The sequence below is a fragment of the Anguilla anguilla genome, chromosome 4 (assembly GCF_013347855.1).
Source record: "Anguilla anguilla isolate fAngAng1 chromosome 4, fAngAng1.pri, whole genome shotgun sequence".
Taxonomy (NCBI): domain Eukaryota; kingdom Metazoa; phylum Chordata; class Actinopteri; order Anguilliformes; family Anguillidae; genus Anguilla; species Anguilla anguilla.
Genome location: NC_049204.1, coordinates 46,807,408 through 46,823,706, shown reverse-complemented (window position 1 = coordinate 46,823,706; position 16,299 = coordinate 46,807,408). Strand labels below are relative to the sequence as shown.

The 16,299-nt window shown below is 53.1% G+C and overlaps 1 protein-coding gene across 1 annotated transcript in view; it reads left to right on the top strand.

Moving 5' to 3' along the window:
- Positions 1-16,299, top strand: part of rbm33a (RNA binding motif protein 33a) — a 50,574-nt gene that overhangs the window by 15,403 nt on the left and 18,872 nt on the right. The window contains 5 exon segments of the mRNA XM_035413582.1: positions 438-554; positions 5,867-6,035; positions 7,673-7,899; positions 9,695-9,971; positions 13,341-13,399. Of these exon segments, the coding sequence (XP_035269473.1) occupies positions 438-554; positions 5,867-6,035; positions 7,673-7,899; positions 9,695-9,971; positions 13,341-13,399 (849 nt within the window).

The following is a 16,299-nucleotide window of genomic DNA, read 5'->3' as shown; positions in this document are numbered from 1 at the left end:
TTATGTAGCAGATTGCTGAGATACATGTATGCGTGTCTTTTTGTGTGCGTGTGTGTCTTTGTGCTTGCTTGCATGTGTGTGTGTGTCTTTGTGCTTGCCTTTGTGCTTGCTTGTGTGTGTCTGTGTGTCTGTGTGCGTGTTTGTGCTTGTGTGCGTGTTTGTGTGCATGTGTGTGTGTCTTTGTGTGTGTGTGTGTCTGTGTATGTGCGTGTGTGTGTCTGTGTACGTGCATGTGTGCGTGCGTATGTCCGTGTGTGCATACGTGTATGTGTGCTTGCGTGTGTGTCTGTGTGCGTGCGTGTGTGTCTGTGTGTGGTGTGTGTGTGTGTGTGTCTGTCTGTGCACTCTGTATGTGCGTGCGCGTGTGTCTGTGTACGTGTGTGCGACACGCGTGTGTCCCTTGCCCACATGACCCAGTGTTCTGCTTGTGGTTGCAGGTGGATGAGTACTCCGCAGGCTACAGCAGTGAGCAGCTCGAGGTGCAGGTGGAGGTGCAGGATGTACCAGAGAGCGAGGAGGCCGCAGACTCCTCCCACTTCATGGAGGCTGAAGAGGTGAGAGAATAACGTAGGAGCAGATGCAGGCCTTTCCTGCTGTACACCCAGGGCTGGGGAAGCCCTGCCTCTGCTCACACTGCACTGCTGTCCTCAGGGTTTAGAAAGGCTGATTTACAGAGTCACCTGTGCAGGTGTACAGAGTCAGAGTCACCTCTGCAGGTGTACAGAGTCAGAGTCACCTCTGCTGGTGTACAGAGTCACCTCTGCAGGTGTACAGAGTCAGAGTCACCTCTGCAGGTGTACAGAGTCAGAGTCACCTCTGCAGTTTCACAGAGTCACCTCTGCAGGTGTACAGACTCAGAGTCACCTCTGCAGGTGTACAGAATCACCTCTGCAGGTGTACAGAGTCAGAGTCACCTCTGCAGGTGTAGAGAGTCACCTCTGCAGGTGTACAGTAAACAGCGTCGCGTGCTCCGCTCCACTCTCCCCCTCTGTCCGCTTACAGGCCACGCCTCTCCCGTGCCCATTACCCCGTCTAGACTGTAATTTGGAAGAGGTGCCCGGGGGATTATGCGCGTGGCAGACAATACCAGCGCATTCATTCCCTGGGCTGTGCCGCAGCCAGTCACGGCTGTTAAGCCATTGTGTGTCAGAATCATTCTTTTTTCTTTTTGTGTGTGTGTGCATGTGTGTGTGTGTGCGTGTGTGTGCGTGCGTGCGTGTGCGTGTGTGTGCGTGCGCGTGCGTCTGTGTGTGCGCGTGCGTGCGTGCGTGTGTGTGTGTGCGTGTGTGTGCATGCGTGCGTGCGTGTGCCTGTGCTTGTGTGCGTGCGCGTGTGTGTGCATGCGCGTGCGTGTGCGTGTGCCTGTGCGTGCTCCAGTGGGTTGGCTTTGGGAACATAAAGAGATTGTGTGTGAAAGTGTGTTCTTTATGAACTTGAGCATTGAGAAATGATATTTTAGCTGTAGCTAATCTGTTGCCCCTTGTTCTTTGTCTTTTTCCCCTCTATGAGCTGTATTCTGGTTTCTGGTGGTATATCAGAACTGACTGTTGAACTGATTTGATACCAAGCATTGTTCAGTGATTAGTACAGCCCGAACAGTCATTTTTAGATGAAATGCAGTGTGTTTTTGATGGGGGGGGGGAGAAGCGGTTTTGGAGCGCTTATCTTACCTTCTCCTCTCAGAGGAACAAAGAGCCACTTGTTCTCTCTTAAAACCCGTAGATCTGTTTTGCATTCAGATGGGATCAGTGGGGCGTTTTTCAGGTGATGCTATTGGGCACCTTTCACCTCGTTTTCAGAAGTGGATCCAGCAGTACCGTGCACTACGTTACAGAAATGCAAAGTAGACGTGCGTAACGTACTGGTAAAAACAGGCAGGCCCTGCCTAGGCCTCCCGCTCCCCCCAGATGCAGCCGGTGCGCGGGAGCAGGTAGAGTTAAACTCCTAGAACAGCGTCATCATCAGCAGTGTGGCAGAAAGTGGGGAAGCTTTAATGGAATTTTGAGGAGGCATGATTACTAGCTCTCAACAGTAATACTGTAATGTGCTGCTGTGTGATCTGTAGAAAAGTTTGATACGCTTGTTGATTTTCTTCTCCCAGGTTAATTTATATTTTAAACCATTTGAGTGCATCCCATTCATTGGCTGTATATGCAGGATGGTAATTATGGGCTGTACGCTTGCCTCACATCTTGCCAGCTAATGATGTGACTATTAAGGTTGGAAAACAATGTGTTGCAGTTATACCTGACGTAAAATTTCGACCAGTATTGCTTTGTTCCCCCCCCCCCCCCCCTTTGTTCTGCATTTTTACTCGCTCATTGACTGCGTGTCCTGTGACATCATTGGAATAACACGCTGCATGCAGGAGGAAGTGAGGAACGGCAGTAAGCCTCAGACTGCGCGGGTGCGTAGCGTAGCGCCAGCTGTCGCACGCACCGTCGCCGTCGGCTGCGCGTGCGGTCGCTTTCCCGCTGTGACGGGTGGGAGGAGTCTGACCCCGGAGGTGGCGGCGGGTCGCGGGCGGGTCGCGGGCGGGAAGCGGGGTCAGCGAGTCGCCATGGCGCTCGCACCCCAGCAACCCGACTCCTTTGTACACAGTGACCCGCGGCGTATGCGACGTATGTGTTTCTCTTTGGGTCTTATTTAAGATACTGCGATTACACTGGTGATTACAAACAGCCGAGCTTACCTACATGCACATTCTGCTTGAGCTCATTCAGTATTAAAATATTAGAAAATATTAAATGTGTTGTATGTCTGTTGCGGGCTGATTTTGTACGGGAGGCGAATGGGACCCTGACCTTCCCCGCGCTGAGGTCTAAATCTGGTGTGCTCTGCAAAACTAGCTCTTGCGATTGAGTGACCGTGAGAATAGCTCACTGCTGCCCCAGTGATGAGGCTTTGTGACAGCACATCAGAGCCAGGAGGAGGAGGTGCAGAGCTCCAGGCTCTGTGTGAGCTCAAGAGGTAAGAGCGATTGTCTGGCAGTCGGAGGGTTGCCGGTTCAAACCCCGGCCTGGGCGTGTCGAAGTGTCCTTGAGCAAGACACCTAACCCCTAACTGCTCTGGCGAATGAGAGGCATCAATTGTAAAGCACTTTGGATAAAAGCGCTATATAAATGTAGTCCATTTACCATTTACCAGCTCTCTGGGCCTGGTACCCGATGTTGAGCCATATTCTGAACTAAATATCATATACCTTTTCACCCATTTTAACCAAGTGTTTTGTGTAAGAGTGTGTTGTAGGAAGCTTCACTTATACAGCAGATTAAATTATGACAATGTTGAACGTGAATACTGCTCACTGAAATCCTTGCACAATGTGCTTTTTCTCCGCTGTAATGGATTTCCAGTTCAGCGAGGGCAGTAAACTCACAGAGTGCTGTACTGGTAGAGCTCACAGGACTGTGTGTGTGCCCGCGACAGCGTGTGAGCGAGCAGACTGCTAGACTCATTAGGACACTCCACATCGGGTTCGGGCAGGTGCGGCCGGCCCCTCTTGTTTTTCGGTGTGGTTTCTGTCAGCCTCTTGACTCTGCTTTTTTTGCAGACCAATCTATAAATATTTCTCAGAGCCCCCCCCCGTCTCTGGCTGGGGCCGGAAAGTGCTGGAAAGGCTGGGCGTGCTGACACTAAGGCGAGAGCGGTGATCTCTGTGGTCACAGAGTGTGTCAGCTGGGGCCGCCGGCAGCTTGTTATTTCGCCTCTGTTCCTTTTGTTTGTGGCTACGCTATGGCCGGGACTTTATCCCGGAGAATATGAAGGAATCACCCGTGTGAGATTACATGGTTTTCTTCGTGAAAATTAGAAGAACCATCTGTGTGAGGTTCTGTAGGAGCGCGCAAAATCGAAAGCGGGATAATATTTTATAGTAATATCATAAGAGTTTATGAAACACAAGTGAACTGTTCTCTGTTGACTTTTTATTATGAGGGCATAGTGATAGAGCGTCACTGGGGCACTGATAGCCCATATTATACTTGTAGTGAGAGTGACGAGGAGGACAGAATGGAAAGTGTGCGTGTTGGTGTCATTAGGCCGCTGCAGGTTTCTGTGGCGGTAGTGACATCACTCCTGTGGACGAGAGGGCCTGGGGAGTGCCTCTTTGGGCAGCAGGACCTGCCTCGCAGGCGCTCGTGCTGAAACAGAAGCATCGTTCCCCCGTCCCCGTTCCATTGGAGGAGAGCGGCGGGGATCGGAGCGATCGTGTCCGTGTGTCGATGGGAGAAGCGAGGCCCGCGGGCGCTCGTGTCATCAGCCGCTGGGCGCGTGAAGACGCGGGAGCTCCGCTGTCTCGCGGCCGTCAGCCCTAATCCCTGCGTGAGCCCTGCTCTCAGACGTCTCTGTTTCTCATCGCGGGCCTGTCCGTTAGATTAGTGTTTACAGTGCGTAATGGATCCTCAGCTGCTGCTCGGGGTGCGCTCTTCATGAGAGCGTCAGAGGGAGAAGCGTGCGTGTGTGAGCCCAGCGCTGCTGTGTGGCGGTTCTGCTGTGTGGCTGTGCTGTTGTGTAGCTGTGCAGCGGTGCTGTTGTGTAGCGGTGCTTCTGTGTGGTGGTGCTGCTGTGCGGCGGTGCTGCTGTGTGGCTGTGCGGTGGTGCTTCTGTGTGGCTGTGCTGCCGTGTGGCGGTGCTGCCGTGTGGCGGTGCTGCCGTGTGGCGGTGCTGCCGTGTGGCTGTGCTGCCGTGCGGCGGTTCTGTTGTGTAGCGGTGCTGCTGTGTGGCAGTTCTGCGGTGCTGCTGTGCTGCTGTGTTGTTGTGTAGCTGTGCGGCGGTTCTGTTGTGTAGCGGTGCTGCTGTGTGGCAGTTCTGCGGTGCTGCTGTGCTGCTGTGTTGTTGTGTAGCTGTGCGGCGGTGCTGTTGTGTAGCGGTGCTGCTGTGTGGCGGTGCTGCTGTGTAGCGGTGCTGCTGCGCGGTGGTGCTGTTGTGTAGCGGTGTGGCTGTGCTGCTGTGTAGCGGTGCTGCTGTGTAGCGGTGCTGCTGCGCGGCGGTGCTGTTGTGTAGCGGTGTGGCTGTGTGGCGGTGCTGCTGTGTGGCTGTGCGGTGGTGCTTCTGTGTGGCTGTGCTGCCGTGTGGCGGTGCTGCCGTGTGGCGGTGCTGCCGTGTGGCGGTGCTGCTGTGTGGCTGTGCTGCCGTGCGGCGGTTCTGTTGTGTAGCGGTGCTGCTGTGTGGCAGTTCTGCGGTGCTGCTGTGCTGCTGTGTTGTTGTGTAGCTGTGCGGCGGTGCTGCTGTGTAGCGGTGCTGCTGTGTGGCAGTTCTGCGGTGCTGCTGTGCTGCTGTGTTGTTGTGTAGCTGTGCGGCGGTGCTGCTGTGTAGCGGTGCTGCTGTGTGGCGGTGCTGCTGTGTAGCGGTGCTGCTGCGCGGCGGTGCTGTTGTGTAGCGGTGTGGCTGTGCTGCTGTGTAGCGGTGCTGCTGTGTAGCGGTGCGGTGGTGCTGCTGTGTAGCGGTGCTGCTGTGTGGCTGTGCTGCTGTGTAGCGGTGCGGTGGTGCTGCTGTGTAGCGGTGCTGCTGTGTGGCTGTGCTGCTGTGTAGCGGTGCGGTGGTGCTGCTGTGTAGCGGTGCTGCTGTGTGGCTGTGCTGTTGTGTAGCGGTGCTGCTGTTGGGCCTGTGCAGACGGCGTTATGCATTGCACTGTGTCCTGGGCCTGGGGGAGGGGAGGAGGGTGTAGAGAGGGCCTTTTGTTGGCTGATAAGGCTATCTTTTGAAATGGGAAGGGCTATCACTGAAGTGTTTTCCTTTTTTTCCCCTCATTTGGAAACTCGATTCTGTGGGGGTGGGAGAAAATCTCTCTTGCTTTTCTCGTTGCATTAAAAGCATATGTGTTATGAAAGTTGCCTTTTACACTATTTCACGCCTGTTCACGCAGATGGAGAATGAAACCGAGCAAGAGGAAGACCTCAAGGAGGAATCTGACGAAGAGGACGACGAAGACGAAGAGTCGGGTCGGCTGCGCTTCAAAACGGAGCGAAAAGACGTCACGGTCGTGCGGCTGTCGGACGCGACCAGCAAGAGGAGGGACATTCCGGAAACGTTAGGTACGCGTGCTTACGAGCACCCCCCCCCCCCCCCAAATGTGATGAGTGGAGCATCGCCTTACATCTCACCCCTCCCTCCCCGCTGCATGTTTCTTTGTGAAGTCGGCAAGAAAATAAATTCTCTGTTTGCTCCCGACAGTGTAGTTGCTTAGAAGCCCCTTCTTCATTGAAGGAGGTGAACGTAAAAGGTTTTAAAATGTATACGCTTCCTGTGTTTTAATGCGCAACAGCGAAGCTTATTTCTTCCAGAAGCCCTCTCTCCATGGCAAATGGAGGGAATTACCCTGGCCTGTAGGCAAACCGCGGGGTCTGAAGTACTGCTCACAACTGTGAAATCTCTAACTGGCTGAGAAGAAACATTTAACAAGCCAATTGACATTTCAGCTGAAGTTACAAATGCAATTTCCATTTTGTCACATTTTGGTGACCCTATGTGACAGCTTATTTCTATTGGAAGAAAGCAGTTCTTATTTACTGATTAAAGATGTCGTCTGAAACCATTCTGTTAAAGAGGACGGCCAAATTAATCTGGACACTTAGCGCGGGGGGATGTAATTGCTGATTCTCAGTATTAAGTGCGGGAGGAATGTGTTGATGGACACGGTCGGAATGTAAAAAAGCAGCTCGCTTTCTCGAACATATTCTCCTTCCTCCAACATATTATCGACCTGTGATTCCATTGTCACCGGGGTGGGGGTGGGGGTGGGGGGGGGGGGGGGGGTATAATAAGCTTTCAGTTCAGATATTGATTGGCGGTGTGTGAGATGGCCTTGCGCTCTTCTTCATCTTAATCTGTCCGCAGATTAGAATGAAGTGGAGATGAAGGATCAGCTTTTGAATGTAGCCCCATTGGCGTGGCTGGGATTACCTTTTTTAGAGTAAGGTTTAGCATACGCTGCAGTGAAAGAGCCGGGCTGCGGTGTCTAATCTCGCTCGTTGTCTGTTTAACGTGGAGCATCTTTATGTGTGCGGGCTTTTGTTTTGACCACAGTTGTAAATCATTACGGGAGCGACGTTTCGGGGGATTTACCCTTCGCTTCCTGGACTGCGTCAGAAACGTATTTGCGTTCTACAAACAATGAAAATATGAATGTAGACACTTCCAGATCTGTCTGGTCAGTTTTACATCACTGATAGTTACATTTTCTGTAATTTCCTTCGATATGTTCTTTAGAAAGAGTTTCGGCCTATGTTTGTTTTTCGATAAATTGAAAGGATGGCAGGAAGTGACATCACAGTGGGTTCCTGAATGGCGCAGAGTTCAGAGAAGAAAATGGCAACGAGCCAAAGCTGCAGTCTGTTCAAATCGGTATTGAGGACAAAATTATGGATTCAATTAAGGGCATGTTTTCAGTAAGCGTACGTGATCAAGAGATTTGATCCGTTAATCAAATCAGAATGCACAGCGGGTGCCCCAGTGCCCCAGATTGAGAACCCCCCCCCCCCCCCCCCCCCCCCCCCCCCCCGATCTGGGCCCAGTCTAGCAGTGTGACTAGCCTGGGTTTGAAGGCTTGCAGATCCTCAGACTTCAGTGTGAATCCGGATTTCCTTTAGTGTGCGTGTGACGTGGTTCTTATGGAGCAGTGTGCCCATCTGTGCTGTGCTCCACGTGAAGGCCCTCCGTGTCCCCTCCGCAGAGCTCTCCGAGGAGGCCAAAGCCCACCTCGCCGAGTTCGAGGAGAAGGAGCGGCAGCGGAGGCAGGGCCGCTTCGGAGGGAGAGGGAGAGGAGGACGAGGAGGGAGAGGAGGAAGAGGCGGCTTCTCTGGCTTCGGCATGCCGGACTTCAGGTGCGACGGAGGAGGAGGGAGAGGGCGGATGAACGAACAGAGACCCCCACTCATGCCAGTGCAGATGGGCATGCAGGTGAGCAACCCCAGCAGCCCCTCTGTGCTAACATTACTATCCCTAACACTGCTCATATTATACATTAGTTAGATTCATTAAACCACTTCAGGGTTCAGAATCCACTCATTCTACACCATATCAAAGAAGTGTCTTATCAAAAGCACCGTTTCCGTACGGTCAAATCTTTCAGATGCCTATTAAACCTAATTGTGTGGAAATTCACTCCTGTGGTATTCTGTCACTGCACCTGAATTAAAAGAGGATCTTTGCTTATTTAATTTGCACGAATTGCAAGACTTAAATATAAATCTGTATATTTGTTGTTTTCTTCCTATGCTATTATCGTTAAATATTTTTATCTTAAAGTTTCCTTTTGGTGTAGTGTGTGGCGTCCTCGACCCCCCTGCCTTTGTGAAGTCTTTGCGAGGCGGTTTCTGAGCGGGTCCCCCTGTCTGATAAGGGGCGGTGCGCGCGCGGCGGGCGAGCCCCGCTCTGCTGATATTTGCCTTTGATATTAGCGGCTGCGCGGCGGCGGGGCGCCGCTGTTTGCTTCCCCTCCGAGCGGCTGTGTGTTTGTTGGCTCTCGCCGTCCGCTCGTCACGCCCCGCCGGAGCGCCGCCCGTTTGCTTTTGGAGAAAGTCAATTAACCGGGCTCCCGGCCCCTCTTATCCGTGTTGATATGTGGATTATACTAAATAACTTGGCAGCAGTCCATTCTGAAAAGCATTACATGAAATTAAATTTGTACTTTGCCCAGGATTTAGTTTCTTGTGGGGGTTTTTTTTTTTGATTATTAAATATCTATTGAAGCATATAATCCGGTCGTTTAGGTTGCGGGAGCGCTGGAGCTGTGCTTCTGAAGGGTGCTTTTGAGACCGGTCGGGAAAGCCGTCGCCTGTGTTATTTCAGGAGCGGTAACTGTCCCGCACACGCGCGCGCGTGTGTGAAGGGAAGGTGCGGCTGAAATACGGATGGCGGTGGTGCTGAGTCAGACTGGGAGCGTTACCTTGGTGGGTCTGGAGAGGATGTGGTTCCAGCTCAGTCACGGGCCGTTTGCGTTCCGCTGCGTACGGCTCTAGGGCTGCGGGCGTCTCTGTCGTCATTGTGTGCAGGATTTGGGGGGTAACAGAATTAGCGGGGTGCGTAAGCGCGGGGTAGATTGGTATGCAGATGGAGTCGGCGCCGCGGCGACGGCGACGGCGACCCGGGAGGCGGGCCGGCGCGGGGCGCTGATGAGTCATGCGCGCGATTAGCGGCGGGCTCCTGGCGGGGCCCGTCTGGGGCCCCGGCGTTAATACACACAGACAGCTGAGAGGAAAGTCATTTACAGGTTAAGGCAGAGCGGAGGCCTCTTAAATTAGGCACGGCTTCCCCCCCCCGCCCCCCCGCCTCTCCCCTGCCGCATTGAGATGCATTGGAAATGACTGCCCCCCCCCACCCCACCCCCCCCCCCACCGTCCCCGGGAAACTGAGCGGTCTGCCGCAGCTGCGGGCCCATGATGAGTAAGGGCGGGGACAGAGAGGGGCGTGCGTGCGTGCGTGCGTGCGCGCGTGTGTGTGCGTGTGCATGTGTGTGTGCGTGCGTGTGTGTGTGCGTGTGCGCGTGCGTGCGTGTGTGTGGTTGTGTGTGCGTGTGGTTGTGTGTGTGTGTGCGCGCGTGTGTGTGTGTGTGTGTGTGTGTGTGTGCGCGCGCGCGCGTGCGTGTGTGCGTGTGTGTGTGCGCGCGCGTGTGTGCGCGCGTGTGTGCTAAGTGCCTCTGGCCGGCCTGTGGTGCTAACGTGGCTCTGTTCTCTCCTCCGTCTGCACGGCGCAGTCCCAGTCCAGGATGCAGCCGCAGCGCCACCAGCAGCAGTACCAGCCGCCGCCGCGGGGGCCCTTCCACGAGCAGGGCCTGCAGCGGCCCCCGCCCCAGCCCCTCATCCCCCACCACCTGTCCCACCGCTCGCCCCCCATGCACGGCGCGCCGCTGCGCCCCCAGATGGACCCGCCCCGCCTGCTCAGCCCCCCGCCGGCCGCCCTGTCCCCCCAGCAGCCCAAAAACATCCACATCAACCCCCACTTCAGAGGCCCCGCCTCCTCCCCTGCACAAGGTCAGCACACGCCCTGTACTCTGTGTCTCTCTCTCTCTCTCTCGGTCAGCACACGCCCTGTACTCTGTGTCTCTCTCTCTCTCGGTCAGCACACGCCCTGTACTCTGTGTGTCTCTCTCTCTCTCTCGGTCAGCACACGCCCTGTACTCTGTGTCTCTCTCTTTCTCTCTCGGTCAGCACACGCCCTGTACTCTGTGTCTCTCTCTCTCGGTCAGCACACGCCCTGTACTCTGTCTCTCTCTCTCTCGGTCAGCACACGCCCTGTACTCTGTCTCTCTCTCTCTCGGTCAGCACACGCCCTGTACTCTGTGTCTCTTCTCTGTTCCTCACCTTCTTCAACTCCCTCTACTCTTCTTTCTTTCTTTTTTGTGTTTTTTAAACAATGTGTCATTTCGCACTAATGGATCTTAATTAGTGAGCGTTCTGCTAAATCGTTTGTCCAGTTGGCACACACCAATTCTCGGGAGTGAATGCTCCTAAAATGGGAGCCCAGCAGGGCTGTGTGTTTGACATGGTGAGGGTCTCAGACAGAGCTGTGTGTTTGACATGGTGAGGGTCTCACACAGAGCTGTGTGTGTGACATGGTGAGGGTCTCAGACAGAGCTGTGTGTGTGACATGGTGAGGGTCTCACACAGAGCTGTGTGTGTGACATGGTGAGGGTCTCACACAGAGCTGTGTGTTTGACATGGTGAGGGTCTCACACAGAGCTGTGTGTGTGACATGGTGAGGGTCTCAGACAGAGCTGTGTGTGTGACATGGTGAGGGTCTCACACAGCTGTGTGTGTGACATGGTGAGGGTCTCAGACAGAGCTGTGTGTTTGACATGGTGAGGGTCTCACACAGAGCTGTGTGTGTGACATGGTGAGGGTCTCAGACAGAGCTGTGTGTTTGACATGGTGAGGGTCTCAGAGCTGTGTGTGTTTGACATGGTGAGGGTCTCACACAGAGCTGTGTGTGTGACATGGTGAGGGTCTCAGACAGAGCTGTGTGTTTGACATGGTGAGGGTCTCACACAGCTGTGTGTGTGACATGGTGAGGGTCTCAGACAGAGCTGTGTGTGTGACATGGTGAGGGTCTCACACAGAGCTGTGTGTTTGACATGGTGAGGGTCTCACACAGAGCTGTGTGTGTGACATGGTGAGGGTCTCACACAGCTGTGTGTGTGACATGGTGAGGGTCTCAGACAGAGCTGTGTGTTTGACATGGTGAGGGTCTCAGACAGAGCTGTGTGTTTGACATGGTGAGGGTCTCAGACAGAGCTGTGTGTTTGACATGGTGAGGGTCTCAGAGCTGTGTGTGTTTGACATGGTGAGGGTCTCACACAGAGCTGTGTGTGTGACATGGTGAGGGTCTCAGACAGAGCTGTGTGTTTGACATGGTGAGGGTCTCACACAGCTGTGTGTGTGACATGGTGAGGGTCTCAGACAGAGCTGTGTGTGTGACATGGTGAGGGTCTCAGACAGAGCTGTGTGTTTGACATGGTGAGGGTCTCACACAGAGCTGTGTGTTTGACATGGTGAGGGTCTCACACAGAGCTGTGTGTGTGACATGGTGAGGGTCTCAGACAGAGCTGTGTGTTTGACATGGTGAGGGTCTCAGACAGAGCTGTGTGTTTGACATGGTGAGGGTCTCACACAGAGCTGTGTGTTTGACATGGTGAGGGTCTCACACAGAGCTGTGTGTGTGACATGGTGAGGGTCTCACACAGAGCTGTGTGTGTGACATGGTGAGGGTCTCACACAGCTGTGTGTGTGACATGGTGAGGGTCTCAGACAGAGCTGTGTGTTTCAGTGGGGGCAGCTGACATGGTGAGGGTCTCACACAGAGCTGTGTGGAGCTGTGGCTCCCCTGCTCTGTGCAGTGTCAGTATTAGGCATGCAGGTGAGGGCCTGCTGATTGATCACAGGCCTGTGAAAGAAAGGTCAGGGCAGGTTAGTCGGTGCCCTTGGTGAGCGGGAGCTCTTCGTGTTTTGGCCGCCCATTGGGATGCGTGGGGATGCACGGGGATGTGCGGGTGAGAGAGCTGTGTGCGGGGTTGTGACGCTCCGGCCCTCGTTCAGCTGAGGAGCCGCGGGCCGGGGCGCGTGAGGGTTGCCGGACGGTTCCCCTTGTCGTTTTGGGGGCGGTGTGTCGCTCCTGGTGAGGGCACAATGGGGAGTGTGTGTGAGCGGGGTGAGGGGGCGGTCCCTGCTGATTGACAGGTCAGGCGCGCTGTCCCTGTTCTGCCTGTGGCCGTGATTAATGGTGTGCCTTTCTGCAGGGCGGGGCTGGGGGGGGGGGGGGGGGGGGGGGGCTCTCTCCCGCGCTTAAAACCACCAGACGCGGTGCGTGTGTGCGTGCGTCTGTGTGCATGCGTAGCCGTGTGTGTGTGCGCGAGTGTGTGTGTGTGTGTGCGCGATACACACAGATATGAAGGATGTCTCTGGAGTGGTCGCCCACTAATCCACAATTTCATCCTGAGTTCGGCCTTTAAATGAAATGGTCATTCAAGGAATTTCTCAGATAGTCACACTCAGTTTATTGAAATAGTGATTTTTTCTGCAGAATGCTAAATGAGTGCGTTTCAGTGTAAAACAAGTCCCTTTTCTGATTCCTGGTACAAAAAATACAAAATAAAAAAAGAAATAAAGTAAAATGTGCCCTTCTCGCTCATTTTACTTTATCTCTCTCTCCTGCTCTTTAAAAGGCTGTTGAAATTGTATGTGATGTGTAAGTGTAACGGCCTGGTTGAACTGCCTAACGGTCTCTGTGCTTTGCTCTCAGTGTGTAACGGTCTCTGTGCTCTCAGTTTGTAATGGTCTGTGCTCTCAGTGTGTAATGGTCTCTGTGCTGTCAGTGCTCTCAGTGTGTAATAGTCTGTGCTGTCAGTGTGTAATGCTCTCTGTGTGTAACACGCTGTGCTCTCAGTGCGTAATGGTCTGTGCTGTCAGTGTGTAATGTCTCAGTGTAACGGTCTCTGTGCTGTCAGTGCGTAACAGTCTGTGGTTTCAGTGAGTAACGCTGTCGGTGCACTGTGTGTAATGCTATCTGTGTGTAACGCTCTGTGCTCTCTGTGTAATGGTCTGTGCTGTCAGTGTGTAATGTCTCTGTGTAATGGTCTCTGTGCTCTCAGTGTGTAATGGTCTCTGTGCACTCAGTGTGCAATGCTCTCTGTGCTGTCAGTGTGTAATATCTCAGTGTAATGGTCTCTGTGCTCTCAGTGTGCAATGCTCTCTGTGCTGTCAGTGTGTAATATCTCAGTGTAATGGTCTCTGTGCTCTCAGTGTGTAATGGTCTCTGTGCTCTCAGTGTGTAATGGTCTCTGTGCTCTCAGTGTGTAACGCTTTATGTGCTCTGTGTGTAATGGTCTCTGCGCTCTCTCTTTGCAGTGCCCTTGATGCCAGTGCAGAACCAGCCCAGACCTGCTGCGGGTCCCCTGAGATTCCCGGTGAGTAGCAGCTGCCCGGCGTCCCCCCCTCTGCGGGGGGAGAATATTACAGCAATTAAACGGCCGTCCTGGCTAAACACTGTTTGGGAATCTGTAAACACTGATAGGAGCGTGCAGCGCTGGAAATGTTTGATATGAGCTTTAGACGCTCTCAGGCTCCGGGTGGGAGGGGGCGGGGGGGGGGGGGGGGGGTTTGGGGTAGCTCTGCGCCCGCGTGGAGTCACGGGTTGGCGCAAATAGCGGACCTGAAAAGTCCTCCGACCGTGGAGAACAAAGAAGGTACCGCCATCTGTGAATATCCGTCCTCTTTAAAGGACGGTTACCTTTGAAAGGAAACGATAAGGCTGTTTATATTGTTTTTTTTATTTGGGGGAAGGATGTTAGCTGTTTCTTTTTTTAAAGTATATATATTTGGTTTTATATCTGTTGGAAAAAGGGAATTGATTTTCTGAAGGAGTATGGAGCATGTCTGAAGTGCTTGGTTTAATGGGAGTGTGTAATGATGACACAGACTCTGTTGGAGCACTGACAGCAGAGCTCATGGTGATTACTGTACTGCAGACGGGCTGGTGATTGGGCTCCCGGTGTCCTCTCTCAGCCGGCGTTGCCAGGCATCAGGTGCCTCTGATTGACACATCCGGGGAACGGCTTTTTATAGCCGTTTATGCAAATCAGGTTAGGGAGGGAGTCTGCGGCCAATCGCATTTGACTCCCCTCGCAGACTTCGCCGAGACGAGCCCCCCAACCCCCCCCCCCCCATCCCCTACCCGCCCCCCTCCCCTCCCCCCCCCGTGCGTTGTAGAGTCGCCACTCCTCCCCCCCCCCCTCGCCCGCTCCCTCTTCCGGGGTTCCGTGTGTTTTCTGTTCACCGGCGCTGTTTGTAGCGGAGGACGGCGGTTGGCCCTCGGACAGCGATGGCGGGGGACGCTGGGTGTTTTTCCAGACGCAGCGTTAGGTGTAGTGGCTGTCAGCCGCTGTCAGGCTGGAGCAGGGAGAATGGCGTTTAAAATGCAGGTGACAAAATGCCCTGCAACTTCCATTTGCCAGTGGGCATCTGATTAATCATGATTATCATACATTATCATACTATCAAATTGAATCATAGGAGGCCCCCATCTGCAGTCTGCCTGTATTGGGTGTTTTTTTTTTTTTCCCACAAGAAGTGTTTAAATATTAATCCTGACTATCATTTAAACCTTAATTTAGGGATTTGCATTAGAACTGCAAGGCTCACATGCTCAGCTAAAGTGAAATAAAATATCACGTTTGTGTTTCTCCAGGACCGTCTGCATTCTGCACGGTTTGTTACTGCACGACGCTTGCATGTCGTGCGCACGTGATGCGATGGTTTAAGTGCGGTCGGACCGCGCTGCCGCTCGCGAGCGCGTGCTCGATGTAGGTTAACGGTGATTGCTTCTTCACAGTTGGTCAAGGTCACTCGGTTGTGGGTCGGAAGCAAACATTTTGCACCCTGCTGTGGTTTGTGAACATTTGTGCCAAGCGCCCTAATGTTTCTGCGTGCGGCGTTCTCATATCACACTGTTAATAATCAGGAAACTGCTGACTACACATCAAAACATGACAGAAAATGTTGAGTATATTTGCAGCTAACGCAACGGGAGGGGAATGCACCTGGAGAAGTGAACGCAGTTATATGAGCATAGGTTCTGAGTCCGATATGGCTTGGGTATTCCACAGACAAATCTCAAATGTAAATGGAGACAGATCTCAAGATATGAGAGATCACTAATCTTCATGCAGCATCTATAAAGAAATTGTAAAGTACCTGAGAATGAGGTCTTTACTTTGAAACACAGCATGATGTGTGTGTTGATGCAAGCATTTGTAGATGTTTATTTGGCAAGGTGGCTTATAATATATAATGTCTCTCAAATGCTTTTTAAGTAAAAAAAAAAGAGCAGGTGATATCCAGCCAGTCCCGGTGCCGGTTTGCGCGTGGGGCGGTGAAGTGGCGCTCTTTGTCCTCCGGATTTGCCGTGCGTTTCACTGAGCCGCGCGCGCGGGGGGCACCTGGTACCTGGCAGGGGTAATGAGGGCCGCTGGCATTAGCCTGGCGCCCCGGCCTTGGAGGACCGCGGCATCGGTTACATATTGAATAGCGCTTTGTATATTTATGAAGGCTTAGTAATGAGAAGGCAGGCGCGGTTATCACACTCATACAAATTTGCGCGGTGTCGCGGCGGTGTTTAATTGAAGCCCATTGTGCTTCCGGGGCTGACCTTTCCGGCGGTCCGATAAAGCGCACAATGGCGGTGTGATCCCCTCCCGTCTGGGGCGGAGAGCCGCTGATTAACTTTCCGTTCGGCGACTTGGCGAGAATCTCCGCCATATTCACACTTCGAACAAAAGTCATCAATTCTAGTTTAAAACGCGGATTAATGCTGATAGCATCGGGTCGTTTACAATGGGGAGGGAAGAGGTAAGCGGCCAATTTGTGTAAGTATGGCACCGCGCAGGAAGGTTAATTTCTCAACAGAGGGGGGATATTTAAGAGAAGAAAGGAGAAGGCAAAGTGGTTTCTTATTCCTTGAAAGGATTAGAGGATTGCTATCTTGTTTTCTTTGAGAAGGTAGATGGGGGATTGCTTTTCGTGGATGTGATCGCCATTTGTAATAAGCTATTCAAAGTATGTAAGGAGTGAATAAAGGCGAGATTGTGAAATTAACACGGGCCTGAAGCACAGAACCATCCACACGGGCCGGCCTATTTGTAGGTAGGCGTGTCTGCATAGGTACTGGCGCTGCGGACCTGTTACCAATATTGTAGAGTGTGTATGGAAAACAAAATGGGGGTAGGGTCATAACTGTCGTTTTACAGCCCTATTCAGACCGTGAAATGAGTTACACGTGTATTTAGCCTGTGTGTCCAGAGAAAATTAG